This window comes from Grampus griseus (assembly GCF_964374135.1).
Source record: "Grampus griseus genome assembly, chromosome: 4".
NCBI lineage: Eukaryota > Metazoa > Chordata > Mammalia > Artiodactyla > Delphinidae > Grampus > Grampus griseus.
This window is the reverse complement of record NC_138997.1, coordinates 6,886,851-6,909,128: the sequence shown is the minus strand read 5'-3', so window position 1 is coordinate 6,909,128 and position 22,278 is coordinate 6,886,851. Positions and strand designations below refer to the sequence as shown.

General features: G+C 38.7%; 1 protein-coding gene across 1 annotated transcript; it reads right to left on the bottom strand.

The window, feature by feature from the left end:
• Positions 1–772: 772 nt before the first annotated feature.
• Positions 773–5,556, bottom strand: DSPP (dentin sialophosphoprotein; the record flags this gene model as incomplete). Its single annotated transcript, XM_082653294.1, has 4 exons — positions 773–2,746; positions 3,229–4,224; positions 4,359–4,445; positions 5,506–5,556. 4 exons carry the CDS (start codon positions 5,554–5,556, stop codon positions 773–775), a joined length of 3,108 nt encoding a protein of 1,035 aa, XP_082509420.1.
• Between the last annotated feature and the right edge of the window lie 16,722 nt (positions 5,557–22,278).

Sequence of the window (22,278 nt, the reverse complement as noted above, 5' to 3'; positions counted from 1 at the left end):
CACGAGTTTATTTATTAATAGTTGGAGCACGTTCTAAGCACTGCCTCAGTTTTGTCAGTAGTTTTGGGGACGTTATGCTCCATTTCCAGCACTTTGCAGGAATGTGATACTATACGTGAGGTTTTGTTTAAACCAGCCTCTGAATTCTTTCCTGCTTAGCGCTCTTTAGAATTTCCATAATTTGTAATTACTCTATTCACTAATTACAAAGATTATTCCCATGGTCCAGGTAGGTTAAATCGTTGCTGTGATTTTTTTTTTCATGTTGCAAGTGTATTTCTTCCTTAGAACAAGCAGATGAATTGTAGCCAAGCTGGAGATCATGGTAACAGCATCTTTTACTCAGAGGTAAGCAGACCATCTATCCAGAATATATAATTACTGAAAGATTAAGGCATTAAGATGTGTTTACTTGCTACATTCTCTAAAGCACTTGGCATTTAAATTGAAGTTATTTAGTATGTGATTACTTGAGGTTTCTGTGTAAAATACTAAAGAATATTTTAATCATTCTTCTATGTTTACATTTACACTTTTAACAAAATCTTTTCTGAATATATTTAACACGCGGGTACACAGATTCTCTCTCTGACGGTGTTCAGACCTGGTTCTGAATCTGACAGTTTGACTATTTTCTTGTTGTTTCTGTTGTTGTTTACATATGTCTTCTCTTTTATTTCTCCCCTCTGTTTACTTTCTTAGAAATCTTTATTTCCTATCAATTACTCACCAGATTGTTCACAAAAGGAATCTGGTGGAGTTTTCTTTAGTTCTAATCGTCACTGGTTGAGTGATTACTGTCACTGCCTTTACTGTCACTATCACTGTCACTACCACCTCCATTGTCGCCGTTACCAGACTTGCTCTTGCTGTCACTCTCATCACCACTGTCAGATGCACTGTCACTGCTGTCACTATCACTGCTGTTGCTGTCACTGCTGTTGCTGTCACTTCTGTCACTACTGTCACCATCACTGCTGTCACTGTCGCTGCTGTCACTATCACTGCTGTCACTGTCACTACTGTCACTGCTATCACTACTATCTGATTGGCTGTCACTGCTGTCACTACTGTCACTGCTGTCACTACTGTCACTGCTGTCTGACTTGCTGTCACTGCTGTTACTACTGTCACTGTCTGATTTACTGTCACTTTCACTGCTGTCACTACTGTCACTGCTGTCTGATTTGCTGTCACTGCTGTCACTACTGTCACTACTGTCACTGCTGTCACTACTGTCGCTGCTGTCTGATTTGCTGTCACTGCTGTCACTACTGTCACTACTGTCACTGCTGTCACTACTGTCGCTGCTGTCTGACTTGCTGTCACTGCTGTTACTACTGTCACTGTCTGATTTACTGTCACTTTCACTGCTGTCACTACTGTCACTGCTGTCTGATTTGCTGTCACTGCTGTCACTACTGTCACTGCTGTCACTACTGTCGCTGCTGTCTGACTTGCTGTCACTGCTGTTACTACTGTCACTGTCTGATTTACTGTCACTTTCACTGCTGTCACTACTGTCACTGCTGTCTGATTTGCTGTCACCACTGTCACTGCTATCACTACTGTCACTGCTGTCACTGCTGTCACTACTGTCACTGCTGTCTGATTTGCTGTCACTACTGTTGCTACTGTCGCTGCTGTCAGACTTGCTGCTACCACTGCTGTCACTGCTGTCACTGCTTTCACTACTGTCACTGCTGTCACTACTGTCACTGCTGTCACTGCTGTCACTGCTTTCACTACTGTTGATGCTATTGCTGCTGTCACTGCTGTCTGATTTGCTGTCACTACTGTTGCTACTGTCACTGCTATCACTATTGTCGCTGCTGTCAGACTTGCTGCCACTACTACTGTCACTACTGTCACTGCTATCACTACTGTCACTGCTGTCACTACTGTCACTACTGTCACTGCTGTCACTGCTGTCCCTGCTTTCACTACTGTTGCTGCCATTGCTGCTGTCACTGCTGTCACTACTGTCACTGCTGTCACTGCTGTCACTACTGTCGCTGCTGTCACTGCTGTCACTGCTTTCACTACTGTTGCTGCCATTGCTGCTGTCACTGCTGTCACTACTGTCACTACTGTCACTGCTGTCACTGCTGTCACTACTGTTGATGCTATTGCTGCTGTCACTGCTGTCTGATTTGCTGTCACTACTGTCACTGCTGTCACTGCTGTCACTGCTGTCACTACTGTCGCTGCTGTCACTGCTGTCTGAGTTACCTTTGGTGCTGCCTGATTTTCCATTCTTATCACTCCCAATGTCACCATTGCCATCACCACCACTATCATTAGCATCTGATGTGTTATCACTATCACCTTCTTCTCCTCCTTTTGAGTCACTGTCATTGCCATTATCACTTGATTCATCAGAGTTATAAGAAGCATCTCCTTGGCTACTGTGGTTGTTGTCACCTTCAGAATTGGTATCATCACTGCCATTAGACTCATCACTGCTGTTGGGATCATCTCCTTGCACGGATTCATCACCAAACTCATAACTGTCATAGCCATCACTGTTACTGTCACTATGTGTTTTGCTGGGTCCAAACTTATCTTGAGGTTCTAATTTCTGGCCAGGTCCCTGCATGACGTCAACCTCTTCTTGTGCCTTGACATTTCCTTTGCACACAATCATTCCATGTTGGCCTTTACTCTCTTTATCTTCATTCATTTCCCCAGATTCTTTGGTAATATTGTTTCTGTCGCCACTGCTGGGACATTCCATTTCTATTCCCTATGGAAAGATGGAGAAAAGAATGATTAATTAGTGAACGTTGTTCCGCAAAATTGCATTGGTTTGAGGAAGACTGACTGGGGAAAGTGGCCATAGAACAGGAGTTCAGCTTCCAGTACTTCAGAAACATCTGTCTGTGAAAACGTGCTTTATTCAATACTTGAAAGTACTCTGGTGTTTAGATTATAGACCATCCCATTTGTGCCTTTACCCAGTAAGAGCTTTCGTAAACAGTTACGTGCTGCATTAATTATTTAGCATAAGACTTTTGAAGAATTATAACCAAATTTTCAGAGATTTCTGCTTTTTAAAATTGTTCTATAGCAAAGTCTAGTATGGACTCTAGCTTTCCCATCAAATATTCAAGTAATTTAGATGCAAAAATACATGACTATTTGTCATGATTTATTTTCATGCTACCATCATGGAAGGAAGGGGAGAATTTAAACTGCCCTTGAAAGAAACCAGCTTCACAAACTAACCTTAACTTGGTTCTTCCCAATAGCAGGTGGCTCTAATTTTTCAGTGATTCCATTTTCCACAGCTTTGCTTTCTCTCTGATTGGGTTTTTGAGTGTCCTCTATTTTTTGGCTACCATTGTCTCCTGAAATACCATCAAAATCGTCCTCACTCTTGGAGGTATTGTGTCCATCAATGGCATGGGTGTCTTCTTTGTCCGCAGGGTCATCAGCTTCACCACTAATTGAACTTTGACCTAAGCTATTGTCATCGTCACCTTCTGTTTCATGAGGTTGACCCTCTTGGCCCTTGCTGTTATCAGGGCCTTTTTCTCCATTCCCTGTCTCTTCACCTTCATCATCACCAGAGCCCTTGTCTTCATTTTCATCTGCTCCATTCCCACTAGGACTTCCATCAGAATTGTCCAAGGCGACATCTTCTCTATTGCTATCTCCACTTTCCCCTGGTGTTACCCCTGTCTCCTCATTCCCGTTGCTCTCGCCTTCTCTCTGAGGTGTTTCTTCACTTGCATCACCCCCATTTCTACAGAAATTCCCACTTATTTCATCCTCGTGACCTGTGCCATTATTGCTTCCAGCCCCTTGACGTCCATCTTCTTGGACAACAGTGGCATCTTCACTCTGACTTGCATTTCCAACACCCCCATTTTGGGAATTGTTCCCAGTAATCCCATTAATATTGCTCCCATTTGCTGTTCCAGCACTGTCGATGATGCTTACTTGTCCCCTGACGCCATTTGCTGTGGTGCTGTCTTCTTGATGGAGTCCATCATGACCATATGTTTCTGGTTTTCCTGTGCCCCCATTCAGATCCTCAGTATTCCCCTCTTCATTTGCTAACATGGAACGTGCAGAAGAACTTTTCTCTCCCACTTCTGCCCCCTCAGAACCATTTCTCTCTCCTTTGTACCCATCTTTGGTGTACTGTTGCCTTCCTCTTTCATTTTCATGCAGGAGGACACCACTTTCTTTGGTGGTATCATTGGCATTTAACTCATCCTGGAAAAGAGAAACAATGCAAAATAAATTGTGGATACCATCTTAAAGTAAGGCAAACTGAAAAGATGAGCATCAATTTTTTGGAAGTTAGTGGAATCTAAAAACAACTCAGAAACACATTTCACATCCTATACCTGTATCGGCACTTTCAATTCTGCTAGAAGATTTAAATTCACAGATTTGTCAACAGCATGTCTCTCCAATGGCTTGATTTGAGGAACCTACCAAAGTGAAAATACTGGAAATTGAAAACATTCTTATTTTGTGCACATGTGTGCCCACACATGCACACACACACACACACACACACACACACACACACACACACACACACACAATTTTCTCCAAATGAAGAAAAAAAGATATAACACAAAGGTCAAAGTATGATCTAACTGGGTAGAAAAGAGAAGTGGCTTGTTATAGGGCTTATGTAGAATTTAAACTTGGCAGTATTCCCAATTTTATTGAAGTATTAACCAGATCACTTAACTGTAGAAAAGGAATAGTCTTTTATAAAAATGAAGAGAGACCTTTTATATTTCTGTACGATGCTTCTTGCAATAGCACCAGACCCACATTAAGTATAATCCTGGCCAAAACCCCTAAGAAAATAGTAGGTGTGACCAGAGCCAGGGAGGAAGCAAAGGCAAGTACTTTGCTACTTCTGTGCCCTTCAGGAGCACAATGAAAACAGTTGAGAAAATTCTCAACTACAGAAATACCAAAGTATTTGGTATTATGAAAACATACCAAAATGTTAACCATAACAGCTGGCTAATAAAATTACAAATGGTTTAATTTTCGTAATTTTTCTTTGTTGGTATTTATCCGTATATTCCAAATTTAACTTTCTGAGTGAAACATCAGTTTTCCCTTTGTTGAAAAAACACATGATTTTTTTTCCTATTTTTCTTTCTTGAAATCTTCCTAAACAATACAGGCTTTGTTGATATTAGAATGAAACTCATAGGGTGTTAGCAAAGATGGACAGTCTCCATGACTTCTAAGCATTAAATGTAAATGAATCTGAGTGAATTTTAAAAGAAATAATCCTTCCAACAAGACAGGAGTTTCAATTAGAAGAACGGGAGCATGAATTGGAGTGCCTATTTGGTTTTGTTGAGACCCCAAATATATCTTGTAAAGTCTTTCATGTAAATCTAAAAGTTTAGACTCAGCTGATCGACAAGGTCTCAAGAAAAAAAAAAGTATATATATATAAATGTTAGCTGAAAAGAGATAACAAAGTAAGAAGGATTTTTTTGAGGAAGGCATACTTACTGGAATGGCCCATGCTACTGTCCAAATGCAAAAATATATAATTATCTTCATTTCCTTTAGAAATATTAATCAGGCTGTTTTTGAAGAAAAAAGAACAGCACAAAATTACTTATGAAACAAAATATGATAGCCATATAATGTATTATTTTGGTCTGTAAGCATTTGTGTTTTTCCTAGGCAAGGAGTATAGACGCAACATCAGAAGAAGCTGTCAAGACTCAGTGCTCCAGAGCACACCTGGAGCCACAGTGACGTACAATGGCGTCATCCAGCTCAGCACTGATGGCGCTACCTAGACTTTTTCTGCCTTTGCCAACAAAGGGGTATAGCCAGGCAGTTACAAAAACCATAACTATAACTTTCTCCTTCTGTTGTTCCTGATGGCAATAATGTGTCTTCTGAATAGTTTTAATCAAGGATTAACTAATTCTGCTAAGATTGTGCTTAAAAGATTGTGTTTATCATCCCCACCCCAAAGCCACACTATTGGGCTGGCTAGACTGTACAGAAAAGAAGTTACTAGCATGAAGATGAAAGAACATGGAGTTTGGATTCAGAGACCTGGGTTCCAATTCTATCTTTGCTCCCTGATGTGTGAGCTTGAAGAATTTAAGTAGCTTTCTTAAGCATTTGATTCCTCTGTCTGGGATAATAAGAATACCTGCACTTCAGGATTATCCCAATTATCTTAGCAGAAGAATCTTCTCTGAGAAACATTCTCTGACTCCATGTCAAAGGGCGTTTGGTGTCTCTCTCCTCTTTACACCCAGGAGCTTCTGCACACCTCGCTAGTAGCGCTGCACAGTTTTCACTGTTTTAAAGTACCTGGGGGCTACTTATATGTTCCCCCACCCTACTGAGAGCTCCTGAGGTCCAGGAGAGTGTCTTGGTGATCACTGTATTCCAAACCACAGCACAGAAAAAGCTATTTTGTGAATGTTGCTGATGAATATATACTTATTACTCTAAGCAACATGTAGCACTGTTCCGGGTATTTAACAGTCTCAATAAATGATAGCGATTATTATGTGGGACTTCTAAAAACATGATCCTTCATTCCTGTTAGAATCCACATTCAGAAACGATCTAATGTACATTTTTGATACATTGGGATAGACATTGAGTTCATGAGAATCAAAATTTTAAACCGCTGTTTACTGCAAATTGGATTTCTTGATATAATGATGCTATTACTATAGAAAGGAAGGAGGAATTTTACTTCTATTTCATGCACTCCCACTGGATTTATAGATTATAATATTGTATGTCATAAGATAGCCTTGATTGAATTTAATGTTGATAGTGGAAGCATAATAAAACTGCAGTGAATATCGACTGTCCTAGAAATATTGGCATTTTCACAGGAGAGAGGACCCAGTTCCAGAGCTATTGAGAGGGGAAAAAAATGTGCTTACTCTTATAGCTGTTCAACAGAAAGCCAAGAATAGCTAGACCTCTTTCAAAAATGCTATAGATTAAAAACGAGGCTGATGTGACCTCAGGACACTATAATGCAGAGCTCTGTGGAAGGGCAGCTGTTTAGTAAGCAGAGGTTATACTGTACTTTGCAGTCCCAAACCTAATTATTACATAGACTCTGCAGAAGACCAATCTACACTGTGATTTGGAGGAAACATGATATCCTGGAAAGGAACTTATAGTGAAGGACAGAGTTATGTGCATCCCATTTCTGAACTGCAATCCAGCAATCTGACCACTTTAGCTCTCTTTCAAATCTACTGCAGAACAATGCACGACGCTACTTGCCACTGTGTCCACAGGTAGGTAAATGGCTTGAAAGACTACTATAGAAATGGCCTCCGTTTTGTCAGTCTGAAAGCAGAGGCTTCAGAATTGTGTGAACTCCCTTCAGATTATTTTATGTATTATCACAAACAAAATGAGATTTTACTTAATTTGAACAAGTTAATAAAACCTTGAAAAACAAAGCTTAAATAAAGCCCTGTTTGAAAGCCCAAGGTAGTTATTTATATCTGGTTATCTAATTTGTTATCAAAACTAATAAAAGCAACCAGATAATTACAAGGTTTCTACCTCAGTTTACCATTTTTTTAGTAACATGTCTTTTATTTTCCAAACCTATTATTATATCATGAAACAGAAAAAGTGTGTGACAGGAGTCAGACTCTCCAGATATCCTAAGTAGAGGTATTTTAATCTAGTTTTAAAACCCTAATGTCAATTGATAAAATAATAACAATTTATTATTATTATTTTAGGCCAAAGGTTGATTTTTCAGGGACCAAAGAATTAAATGCAAACTGAGATTCATTCATTCATTCAACAAACATCTGAAGGCCTAATGTGGGCCAGATACTGAACCCTGGGAACAGATATGAGTCCTATCCTCATAGAGTTTATTACTGACTAGATTAGCCAAACTTTGAAATAAATGTAACATAATGTGTTAAATCAAATTCCTAAATCCATGTTTATTTCTTAATACAGTCAGTGTTTAAATGTTATTTGAAAGAGATGGTTTTTCTACATATAAGAAAAATAACAGTAATGGAGCTTTAGTGAATTATGCATAAAATATTCTAATCACTCATTCCGTTGTTAATATTTTAGATATAAAATATGTGCTTCGTCTTACATATACTTTTCCTGACTATTAGCAACTGATATTTTAACATAATGGCTGTGGAAAACAAATCTGATTCTTCAGTGATGCAATATTTTGCTAGGTGGAATTAGCACCACTTACCACATAATTTTCCATTATCTTTTAAAACCTAATTTTAATTTGACAAGTCAAAAGGGAAGGAAAATGTCTAATCATAAGGGTTATTCATTTTTTTAAATTGAGTTGGCTTCTCTGAAATTCGAATTTCTTTCCAAAGAAATCAGTTGGGTCCATCTTACCTTAAAAGCCTTCAAAGGGACTTTGAAAATCCAGGATTTCTTATCTTTCTCTTTGAGGACTGAGTGGCACACTGTCCTGGGCTTTTGCATGACAATTTTGTACCTGCCGAAATTTAAAGTCAGTTTGATAATTTTCTCAACCAATCACTGTTTAGGATCCTTGATACGGGGTTATAAAGTGTCAGTGTGTCTATGAAGCACATAATAAGTTACCCCACTTCCTTCACTTGCTGGTATGTATTTGCTCACTGAACCATTCGATTCCAAAGGGACTAGACTTACTTTCACTTAATTAAATAGCTCCTGGGAGGCTGTTTTGCATCTTAAATATAGACAATCAGTGTAACATATCTGAAAAGAGCCACTTAAACTCTGTCACCCTGACATTTCTTGTCTTACTAAGGTTGGCAATCTAAGAAAACTCTAGGTTTCTTTAGTGAATATACTGCCTATTTAAGACCCCTATCATTCCTGAGGTAGGTATTAAAGTTTCTGTGCTATAATTCAAGAAACTGTCCACATGCAACAGCCTGGACATTGCCTGAGGGGTCTTTAACAGTCTATAAATAGTAACTCCCAAGAAATCTCTCTGACATAAATAAACAGTGGTGTGAAGCTTAAAAATGTATCAATTTAGTATTCAAACTAAATTTTAAAAATAGATATTCAAAATACTAAAACTTATTGTAAGGTAGCGAGATGTGCAAAAGTGCATACCTACAGTCGATCTAGCCCTCAGCTATCTCTGTTATTTGTGCTAGCCGTGGAGGACGACCTAGAAAGCCAGACCATAATTCTAGCACAAGTTCTGGCACCTGAACTCACCATTCACTTGAACCTCAGACGTATGCTGTAATGCGGGTAACCCCTAAACCAGTTCTTCAATCTAAGAATTGAAAACCTTGACAGTCTAAGTCTCTCCATGTACTTGTTCAAAATACTCCAATTTTTTAAAATGTCATAATATCAAAGGATGTGAACCAAGTAACTTGCTACTACCCAACAGTGATAACTCCAGGATTTATATATAGAACTATTACAGGGAAAGTAGTAAGGTTGAAAGGGAGTGGAAGGAATGGAAAGAGATCGGCCTTGAAGCTGTGTTTTCATAGCAAACACTTTGTTCTTATCTAAACAGCATGTTTACGTGGGTGGCTTAGAGGACCTAATCAAATTTTAAGGAGTCTTAAGTCACTTCTGGGAGCAACACAACAGATACTAGTGGAGGTTAGGGAACTGAACCTGCCTTCCTTTTCCGTTAACCTGAATTAACATGAGAATTCTGATCTTTTGTTAACTTTCCCAGGTTTCAGCAAAGGATTGTAGCATCATACCCTCAGCTTTTTCTAGATCATTCTCTCCTGATGGCAAATCACTTAATTTTAACATCTTTTGCCATTTGGATAGGCAGAGACCTTTCAATACCATCAGGTCCTGGTTCCTTTCTCTTTAACAGTTTTTCTCTCAATGTATTTTCTCTCCTCTTGCATTTTGTTTATTTTTATTTATTTATTTGCAGTACGCGGGCCTCTCACTGTTGGGGCCCCTCCCGTTGCGGAGCACAGGCTCCAGACGCGCAGGCTCAGCAGCCATGGCTCACAGGCCCAGCTGCTCCGCGGCATGTGGGATCTTCCCGGACCAGGACACGAACCCGTGTCCCCTGCATCGGCAGGCGGACTCTCAACCACTGCGCCACCAGGGAAGCCCCTCCTCTTGCATTTTGTTATAAGTAGCAAGAAGAAGCCAGGCAGAAGCTTCAACACTTTGTTCAAAAATCTCCTTAGCTAGATATCCAAGTTCCGTGCTTACAAATTCTGCTTTCCACATAACTGAAGGCCAAAATTCTGCCAAGCTTTCTGTCACGAGGATAACAAGAATCCTCTTCCTCCATATTCCAGTAATGTCTTTGCTCACTTCCTTCTGAGACCTCGCCAGCAGTGTCTTTAACATCTATATTTCTACTAACAGTTTTCCAGCCTCTACCCATTGTCTGATTCCAATGCTACACCCACATTTTAAGAATTTCTTATGGCAGCACCCCACTTCCATGTACCAAAATCTATATTAGTTTTCTCTTGCTGCCTAACAAGTCACCAAGTGTACTTTTGCTTTTAGAAGGCTTATTTGGCTCATTTAGCCTCACCTAAATAATCTCTTTATCTTAAAGTCAACTGATTAGTACACTTAATTACATTGGCCAAATCCTTTTTGCCATATTAACAGGACTTCATCATGAGGCAGGAGATAGATGGGCCCCAGCCTGAACAGTTTCCCCACTGTGGACAGAAACTCCATAATAGCAGAAACTTCATAAAAGCAGGATGATGGAGGAGGCTGGGCCCTGCCCAGATAGAAGATAAGAGACCACATATTCCTCATTCTTGAAATCAGGAGACCTCCCCGACTACACATGAGCAGAAAGGCTCCTTGGAGGTCAAAAGCGGAGTGATGCCAACTGATGCCAACTGATGCTCATTACCCATAGGCCTCTTCGGTAGAATTCATCTTGGCTAAGAGCTGCATACGCACACATGGGAAAATCCTGAGCTATACCAAATACAGACTTTGAACCAGGCAAATCAAAATGATTGGCCAAAGGAAACCCAGAAGAAATGCCCCATATAAGTGATCCAAACTGCCACGAGGGCACGACTCTCTCTCTGAGCCCACCCATTTGTGTCTATCCCCACGTACTGTACTTCTTTTTTCCCTAATAAATACTCTACTTGTTTCACTACTTTCCATGTTTGTGGGAATTCTTTTTCTGCAAAGCCGTAGGGCCAGGGCCTTGTCACTGAACACTGTTCTAGTGGCTAGGATTCGGTGCTCTCACCGCCGCGACCTGACCTCAATCTCTGGCTGGGATCTGAAACCCTGCTTCAAGCCGCTGTAGGCCGAGGCCACCAGAGATCAATCATGGAAATGACACTTCATCATATTTACTCGTTCTCTCCACATTCAAAGGAGAGAGGATTGTACAAAAGTGAGGGTCATTGGGGATCGTCTTAAAATTCTGCCTACCACACATGTTAAGCTGCAGTGAAAGAAAATAGATCAATATCTTCATGCCTTGGGGCTGTAGAAAGAAGGGATTTTTAAACGGGGCATGAGGAAATTTTCATGGATACTTCTGATTGTCTTAATTGTGGTGATTGTTTCATGGGTGTGTACATATGTCAAAACATCAAATTGTACCCTTTATATATGTACACTTTATTGTGTGTCAATGACACCTCAATGAAGCTGTTAGGGGGAAAAAAAAGTAATTAACGCATTTCAAATTCTGTAAATTGAGAAGTGAAAACTGCGGTTTTAATAAGGTCTACCTAAAGGGAAACAAAAACTTCAATTTATTGTGGAAACCAAACAATTAACTAAAATTTAAGATCTGGGCTCAGAGGTCTACATCAATTTAGTAACTAAAAAAGCTATCTATAAACCCTTAATTAGGATTGTTATTCTGTTCTTAAAGAAAGCGTTTGGAATGGAACTCTTAATCTAGAGGCTACTCTATTACCATGACTTTGAACTATCTGTCTTCCTGTTTCCTTAAATTTGGATAAACAGTAGCTGAGCCAAACGTCAAAAGTAAGGCAAGAATAGCAATAGCAGCGGAGACACAGGGAGAATGTTCCAACTCAGATTATTTTAAGTTGACTCAAACTAGTTCACAGCAGAAGCCACTTGAGTAGGTGTTCTCTGTGTGACCCGATGTATAACATCCCTACTGGACATCTTTGACTGATGGAAGTTGAAATGGCAAAAACCTTCCACTGCCCGATATTGAATTAATGTCAGTGCAATTTAAAAAAACAGACACTGTATTAAGTTTTTTTTAAAACAACCATAGTCTTTTAAAAAGTGGTAACCATTTCTTCCAGATTCCGTATTCCATTTCCACCAAGGTTCTAGTTGGCATAATGTTGTGTGAGATAGCTTGATTAAAGAAGACGTTATAACTGAACCTCAAGTAATAGACATGTCTGTTGGCCTGTCTTAGCTTCCAATGTCTTATTATGACTGAGACAACAACTGCTAGAACACATAATCCTTTCTTCTTATGAAAAAAAAAAAAACTTCAAGTTTTCCTCTTTCATGGGCACATATTTTATTTTCTCCAGACCTGTGTCTCAGATATTTAGAGCTAGTAGAGAGTAATGATATAGATTGGAAGCTTTGAAGTCAGATGTATCTGTGTCAAACCCCTGCCTTTTCCTATGTGACCTTGGAAAAGTAACCTAATCTTTCTAAGATTCAGTTTTTTCATCTGTAAAATTATGTTATGATAACAGTTAACATTTATATATTAGCATTTATAACAAGATACAACCTGTACACAGCAATCTAAGCCCATTATCTTATGTAGTCCTTAAATGATCACACAAGATAACTCTGTTATCTCCATCATAGGGATGAAGAAAGTGAGTCCTAAGGTGGCACGATCAATAAGTGACAGAACCCAGATTTGAACCCCATGATTCTGATCTCAGAACCTGGCTCTTAGCCACTGCACTAAATTAATTGCCTCCTTCATAATGACACAGTGAAGGTAATGTATGCAAAACCACTCCTTACCCAGCACACACATGACTCCTAATAGGGGGAACTATTATGAATTTCATGGTTCTTTGCCAAGTTTGAGTCCCTTCCTTGTCACTGCCCAAACTTTCCTAAGATTATTGGTAAAATGATGTCTTTTAAATTAAAAATAAATTAATAAAATAAAATTTTAAACTTTAACAGTTATTTATGAAATATTATAAGTAAATTATTAATTTTCCTTGTCCTGAGTGCTGAACCTCTTAACAGGCATGCCTGGTTCCAGTCTCTGGGCCCTACCCCTGAATCTATCACCCAGATGCTGGCATAATCTTTCTAAAATGCAAATCTAATCATGTTACTACTCGACTTAAACTTCTCAGTGTCTCTTTAATGTGGCATGGGACTTCTGAAACCATCCAGCTTCAACTTGGGCCCCACCCCTTTGAGAACCCTCGAGACCCTGGAAGGAGAGGAACAGGGCCAGAGATGCGGTTGGGGTCGGTTGCGTGTCCTCCTGAATGCACAGGACGTGTCCTGTATTTAAATGACCTTTCCTGCTTCCTGTATTGACTTGGTCGGGTCTACCTAAGTGTCCTATATTCAGCTCTTCTCAATACTTATGAAAAGTTGGTGCTATTTTTCCACCACAGTAACTGGAGCTTAAGTCTCTTAAATGGCAACTCCAGCCCCAAATTATTCCTCCACACATCTGTACAACGCGAGTTGCCCTCTCCTGCAGGTCTGGCTGAGGGAAAACCAGAAGGAGGGACTTAGAATTAAAATACATATTTTTCATACATAAGAAAAGAAAAGACTGTTCTTTGGCTAAAGTCCCAAGTCATGAAGAGGGAACCACCATTAATTACGGATAGATCAGTGCTCATGTTCTGAAAAATCACCCAATCAGCAAGAGCCTCACTCCAGTAACTGCTTCTGAGAGTTAGCAAATCAATGACATCCAAGCTTCCGAAAGTCTGCCAATCAGTGACAACCCCATGTTTCAGGACAACAGCCAATCAGTAAGTGCCTCATTCCAGTGGCCACACTAGCACATCTGAACTTTCTGAAAGTCCACCGATCCCTGAAAGCCAGGCTTCCCAAAACATTAACTCAGTAATACTGTGCCTTACGAGTACAGCTCTTCCTTGTGCAAAGGGGAAGTTCATCTTTTTTACATCAGTTCTTGAGTCGTTCACAAGTTTGCAATTCTTTCAACAGTTCAAACCCTGCTTACAGCTAGTTATGAGCTCTTACTTGTGAATGACAAACACACCATCACGACCATGATGTTATCAAATTCAATTTTCATTCCTTGCTGTGTGGCCTTTAATTTGTGTATATTTGAATCCCAAAATGCCAAAACATAATATAAATTTTGTAATACATTTTCTGATCAGTGAACATTGATTAAATGAGGAAAAAGTCCTTTGGAAATTCTCTGTACAATTCCCAATTGTTGATTTAATGTTTTAAAAATTGTAGAAAGACAGATATAAATCAGTATAAAATAACTAAATATAAGAAATGTAATTTCTTCAACTACTGCCAAAGATGTGATAAAATAATAAATTTTTATGGAACATTCAGATGAAGAAGATAAAATAATCACAGCAGAAGCTGTAATGGCTTTCCACACTGGATATCATCCGCCTTCATCTCAAATAACTGTTGGAATGTGCTGCTACCAGAAGTATTTTCTGATCCCAAAATTACAAATAAATTATCAGGGTGAAATCTATTACGACAATAAAAACGTAATAGTTCCACTTATTGTTACAGAGCTTATGGAAAATCTAATGCCTTAACTTTTTACAACATAGCTATAGATGCAAATAGCCATAATGCAGAAAACATGTTCCCTTTGTTTGTACAATTACTTTTCTCATGAAAAAGTGTTACTTATAAGGCTATTGTGAGTAAAATCTCTTCCAGATGAGACTTCAGAAGGGTTCTATTATTGTGTTAGGAGTTAATGAGAAAACTGTACTGCTTTGGTGGCAAAACCATGAATACAAATTCTGCTAGATATTTGCATGAAAGTGCAGACAATGTTTAGTCAAAGTTGAAGCAAAACATGAATGTAAGGTGTTGGCTATCCTGCCATATTCTGCAAATGCTGTTCAAACGTCATCTAATGTCCTTTCTACTGACATTGAAGTCATTATGAAATTTTTCTCCTACTTCAGCATTTATATTGTTCAAACTGAGCAATTAAAAGATATTTGTGAGAACTGCCAGAAAGAGAAATTAAGAAAACAATCCCACTTATAATTGCATCAGAAAGAATAAAATGTCTAGGAATAAATTTAACCAAGGAGGGGAAAGACCTTTACACTGAAAACTATAAGACATTAACAGAAGAAATTGAAAAAGACACAAATAAATGGAAAAATGTTTTGTGCTCATGGATTGGAAGAATTAATATTGTTAAAATGTCCATCCTGCCCAAAGCAATCTACAGATTCCATGCAATCCCCATAAAAATTCTAATAGCACTTTCCACAGAAACAGAAAAAACAACCCTAAAATTTGTATGGAACAGCAAAAGATCCCAAATAACCAAAGCAATCTTGAAAAAGAACAAAGCTAGAGACATCACACTTTCTGATTGCAATCTATAAAACAAAGCTACTGTAATCAAAACAACTTGGTATTGGCATCAAAACAGACACATAGATCAATGGAACAGAGAGAGAGGCCAGAAATAAACTCATGCACATAAGGTCAAATAACTTACAACAAAGGAACCAAAAATAAACAGTAGGGAAAGGACAGTATTTTCAATAAAAAGTGTCAGGAAAATGGACAGCCACATGGAAAAGAATGAAACTGGACCACTACCTTACACCATACATAAAAATTAACTCAAAATGAAGACTTGAATGTAAGACCTGAAACTATAAAACTACTAGAAGAAAACACAGATGGCAAACTCCTTGATGTCAGTCTTGGTGATGATTTTTTTAATCTGACACCAAAAACAAAGGTAAGAAAAGTAAAAATAAACAAGTTAAATTAAATCAAACTTAAAAGCTTCTGTACAGGAAAGGAGACCAGCAACAAACTGAAAAGGCAGCTACTGAATGGGAGAAAACATTTGCAAATCATATATCTTGTAAGGGGTTAATACTGAAAATATATAAAGAACTCATACAGCTCAGGAGCATAAAACAATCTGATTTAAAAATGGGCAGATATTTGTACCCCTATGTTCATAGCAGCACTATTTACAATAGTCAAGACATGGAAACAACCTAAATGTCCATCAACAGATGGATGGATAAAGAAGATGTGGTATATATTTTATATATATATATATATATGTATGTATGTATATATACTCACACACACACAATGGAATATTATTCAGCCATGAAAAAGAATGAAATAATGCCATTTGTAGGAAAATGGGTGGACCTAGAGATTATCATACTAAGCAAAGTCAGATAGAGAAAGACAAATACCATATTATATCACTTGTATGTGGAAATCTAAAATACAACACAAATGACCATATCTATAAAACAGAAACAGACTCACAGACATAGAGAACAGACGTTGTTGCCATGGTCGGGGGTGGTGGGGTGAGAACTGGGAGCGTGTGGTCAGCAGATGCAAACTAGTGTATATGGGATGGATAAACTACAAAGTTCTACTGCAGAGCACAGGGAACTGTATTCAATATCCTGTGATAAACCATAATGGAAAAGAATATTAAATATATATATATATATATGAGTCAGTTTGCTGTACAGCAGAAATTAACAGAACATTGTAAATCAACTACACTTCAATAATTTTTTTCTTTTTGGCTGCACCATGTGTCATGCAGAACTTCCTTGACCAGGGATTGAACTCATGCCCCCCCCCCCCCCCGCCCCCAGTGGCAGCACAGAGTCTTCACCAATGGACCACCAGGGAAATCCAATTTTTTTTTTTTAATAAAATGAGCAGAAGATCTGAATAGACGTTTTTCCAAAGAAGACATACAGATGACCAACAGGTACATGAAAAGATACTTAACATCACTAATCATTGGAGAAATGGAAATCAAAACCACATAAGATATCACCTTACACCTGTTAGAATGGTTTTTATCAAAAAGACAAGAAATAACAAATGTTGGCAAAGATGTGGAGAAAAGGGAACACTTGTGCACTGTTGGTGAAAATGTAAACTGGTGCAACCACTATGGGAAACAGTATGGAGGTTCCTCAAAAAATTAAAAATAAAACTATCATATGATCCAACAATTCCACTTCTGGGTATTTATTGAAGAAAACGAAAATGCTAACTCAAAAAATGTAAGCAGGGCTTACCTGGTGGCGTAGTGGTTGAGAGTCCGCCTGCCGATGCAGAGGACACGGGTTTGTGCCCCGGTCCGGGAGGATCCCACATGCTGCGGAGCGGCTGGGCCCGTGAGCCATGGCCGCTGAGCCTGCGCATCCGGAGCCTGTGCTCCGCAACGGGAGAGGCCACAACAGTGAGGCCCGCATACCGCAAAAAAAAAAAAAAAAAAAGTAAGCATTCCCAAGTTCTTTGCAGCATCATTTAGCTAAGATATGGAAATGACCTAAGTGTCCATTGATGGATTAATGGATAAAGAAAACTAAATATATATACACATATATATGTGTGTATATATATATATGTGTATATATATATATATATATACATACACACATACATACACACACATTGAAATATTGTTCAGCCATAAAAAATAAGGAAATTTTGCCATCTGCAACAACATGGATGGACCTTGAAGGCATCATGCTAAGTGAAGTAAGTCATACAGGGAAAGACAAATTTCATATGATCTCATTTATATGTGAATTTTAAAAAACAGCAACAGAAACAAATGAACAAAATCATGCTCATAGATACAGAGAATAGATTGTTGGTTGCCAGAGGCAAGGAGTGGGATATAACTGAAAACAGTGAAGGGGGTCAAAATGTACAAACTTCCAGTTATAAAATAAATAAGTCATGGGAATGTAATGTTCAGCATGGTGACTATAGTTAGTAATACTGTATTGCATATTTGAAAGTTACTAAAGAGTAGATTTTTAAATCTTTCATTTTGAAATCAGCTATACTTAAATAAAATTAAATTTTTTTTTTCATTTTGAAAAATACGCACAATGATACTCATTTTGCTGTTTGTTGTGTTAGCAAAAAATGCAACAACCTAAACGTCCATCAGTAGGGGACCAGATAAATGAAGAATGATATATTTAGATGATGGAATAACTATGTAGCAGTTAAAAAGGAATGAACTAGAACTCTGTATATCAACATGGATAGATCTAAAAGAAATAGTTGGGAAAAAAAAAAGCAACTAGCAACCACTGATATGTTTTCTGTCCTTATCGTTTTACCTTATCCAAAATGTTGTATGAATAAAATCACATCCCTAATGAGATCCCTAATCTCATATCCCACTACCTCCCAGACCAGTTCTGTAGAAAATAAAAGACTAGGTCTAGACTGTAGAAGTGTTTAGATAGAGCTGCCACAACTGAACCTTCTCTGAATCTGAGCAACTACTCCTGGCTGTAATAGAACTCTTCTAAGATCAATTGTACATCTTTGGCTACCAATCATATTTAGTCAGCAAATTTTCAGAGAAAATGAGGGACACAGGTAATCTGCCATTACGGAAGCTCCATTCTTTGAACCATCAGTGGCATTTCTGTTAATTACCTATTATGTGACAGAATTTACAGGTCTTACCTATAGTATCTCTTAATATTATTTATATATAAACTTTGTAGCACATATTTATTAATATAAATGTATTCATAAAATCATTCTACTTTTAATTGAGGCCATCTCTCAATATCCAGCAGCTTTGATCGTCAATCCTGCTCAGTTTCCGTATTTGCTAATTTACTAACTTGCTAACATTTATTTGTAACCCCAAAATCAATATTTACAGTCATTTTATGGTCAATCGAGGACATGTGCTTGCAGAGAGCATCAAAAAAATTGAGTTGCCTTATATGCAAATTCCTAGCTGAGGTCAAACAAGGTAACAGCCTTCTAATTTCAACTCTCATACTGTAAGAGTGTCCTTTTTGGTCTATTTAGTGCCACATTTTTGTATTTTGTGCTTTTTGTTGGTGATTTCATTGCCTAAAATAGCTCCCAAGCATAGTGCTGAAGTGCTATCTAGTGTTCCAGAGTACAAGAAAGGCTGTGATGTGTCATATGGAGGAAATACATGTTAGATGAGCTTTGTTAAGGCATAAGTTATAGTGCTGTTGGCCGTGAGTTTAATGTCAATGAATAAATAAAACGTGTTTATTAATAAGGTGTCTTTAAACAGAAACACACATAAAACAAGGTTATGTATTGATCAGTGGATGAAAATATTGTGACCAGAGATTTGCAGGAACCTAACCCTGAATGTCTTCTGGGAGCAATTGTTCAGTATTTGCTAATTCACTGCTCAAGGCAACTAAGTAAAGCATAACTACCTTGATAACAAGAATTGCGTGTGTGTGCTTAATCAGAAACAACTTTCATAAAATATAATACTTACCCTTACTATTTGTGACACACTTCGGTAATGTCTCTTATGTTTCTTTTATAATGCTGCTTATAATTGTTTCAACTCCCCGAATTGACAGGTCATGACGGGCATCTGGAAAACACTGCTCCAGCACACACAGAAAGAAAACCAATTTTTCTCAGTTTAGCAAATAAAGTCAACATTCAACATTTATGGGAAAGATAATGCGCCAAGTTAAGTGATCGCATTCTTAAGAAATTCGATGAGTGGTAGCAGTACCTTCTTAGGTTTTCATTATTTTTCATCTTTTCAGATGCCGTGTTAGTTTCTATTTTGCCATAGATTATGTAGCAGCTGTTGATTGTAAGAACCATTTAATTCATGGACACCATTTCTTTCTGAGATTTGAGGGAGTTCATAATTTTCTGTTGATGAAGCAGTAAAGAAAAGGTTGGTTTGTGATCAAGTTTGAGGCATAGGGCCAGAAACTTGTAACCAAGTTTGTTTATTGATTACACTGTAATCAGATGTTTAACTATGTCTTTTAAGTCTTTTGTCATTTATAGTTATTCTTGTACTCTATGCTCTTACAAAAAGCACTTCGTCATCAGGGAGATTCATAGAAAGGCTGTGGAAGCAGTTACAACCAGTTCCACATCAAGATGATGACCATGCAAGGATTCCACCCATAACAACTCAAAACAAGAAGCTGTCCTGCCCTTGGGGCCCCTAGGTCAGGCATCCAGAGATTTTTACTCCCTGACAGGCAGAGTCGATGTCCCTACTCAGCCTTGAAGTAGTTACAGAAGACGGATTATTGCCCTTTTGCTTCCCATAAGAATATGGGAGTAAAATCTCTGAGAGGGGAATGAAACTGGGGGAAAGGAGGCAGGGCATAGCCTTTGAAAGAATGACATAGCCCATGGACATGACATAAACTGATTGGAACCAAATGGGTCCAAGATGGTGGACAAGTCGACTTCCACTAGACCTTGAGGAGCCTCAGTATACCTCACTGTAACACATCAGCAAGCCAAATGTCACACCCACAGGCGCCATGACAGTTCCAAGGCCGACCAGAAGGATCAAAAAGTGGGCGGTGGCCCAATTCCTGGAAATCCCCCCCCTTCCCGAAAGTAGCTGGAATACTCCTCCCACTCACTAGCCTATGAAATTACCCACCCCTATAAAAACTGACAACCCCATACCCTGGTACCTTTCTCACCTTCTGAGATGGCCCACACTCTGTCTGTGTTTCTCTCTAAATAAATCCACTTCTTATCTATCAAAAAAAAGAAAAAAGAAAAAGTGGGTAGCTATTCCTTGCATGCTAAACAGGACTAACTTTTATACTTTTCAGCAAATATTTGGTTGGAATAGTTCTGTGTGGGCTATTGGTTTGAAGGGGCAATGGTAAGATTGCCCAGGCTTTGTTCTGCTAGGTTATTGGTACAATGGGGAGTTCAGTTCAAATTAGTCTGTTCTGCCAAAGTAAAGGAAATATTTCCATCATGACTATCAATCAGTTGTTAATAACAGCAGTGTTAGGAGAGGTTAGACAGTGCTGCTAAAATAAATTAGCCCCAAATGTGGGGGCTTAGTACAATAGAGGCTTATTGTTGCTTGTGTCACAATTCAAAGTAGCTCTCCTGTAGACAATGACCCAGGAGCCCAGGCTGTTTCCATCCTATTTTTCTATCATCTTGCAGCTTCAATCTCACCCTGGCATTACCTATCTGAAGTTGGGGGAGGAAAGAAAAAGAGAGTGAAAGACTATGCTGGGTATTTTAGGAATCAGGCCTGGAAATGGTTCTTTACTTTTGTCCACATTCCATTGGCCAGGACCCAGTCACAGGGCCAAACCAACTCCAAGGGAAGCTGGGAAATGTGGAGGAACATGTGGATACGAAAGAGCACGAATAATCTCTGCACAGACAGAGAAGATTCTCCAGCCTTGATGCTGGAGAACCCCACATTTCTGCAGGGGACCTGTATCCTGGTTGATTAGATATGGCTGAGAACACTTCTAGGTAGCTTGGAAGCACTGTTTAACTCTCTATCTATGGTTGTTATGAATAAATATAATATTAATAAATATTATATGTATATTATAGTTATTGTCTTTAGCAAAATATTTGAGGTCCTCCCTAAGACAATTTTGAAGACGGGACTAACAAGGAAGCAAGCCCACAGTGTGGATTACTCCTGCGTACATCTCATAAGACCTCGAATTAACATTTTTCGTAATGTGGCTCCTAGGTCACTTGAATCTGAATCACCTCGATTCACACTGTTAAATCTAAATTTGTTTAAAATACAGATCTCAAGGATCTCAAAATCTAACTAAGCAGAGCTCAGAAATCTGCATTTTAAGATGTTTCTTAGTTTATTCCTGTGTGCACTGGTATTTGAGAACCACGGCCAACAGGAAAACTGAACTATCTTCCACCTGAAGGTTGAGTCTGCCTGTGACGGAAAAGTAAGCTCAGATCTAAGAGCCAATTTCAATCTTCTTTTCTAAATGAGAAGAGCCAAGCATAGCAGATTCTAGGATTTAAATTGTCATCGTGCTGGCTGAAACAGATGATGACAGAGCCCAGATGATCAAGGCCAGAAAAGGAAGGAAGCAGGACAGGCTTAACTTGGACACCAAAACGCCTCAAAACTTGATTTTTGATGTGTGTGTGTGTGTGTGTGTGTGTGTCTGTGTATAAATATCATCTCTACACCTTCCTTTCCCATTACGTTTTCTAATGCAACCCTTCCCTGCCCTTTAAGTGCTTACTGAGCGAAAGTCACCTACCTACCTAGCCTTTTGGCTAATATGA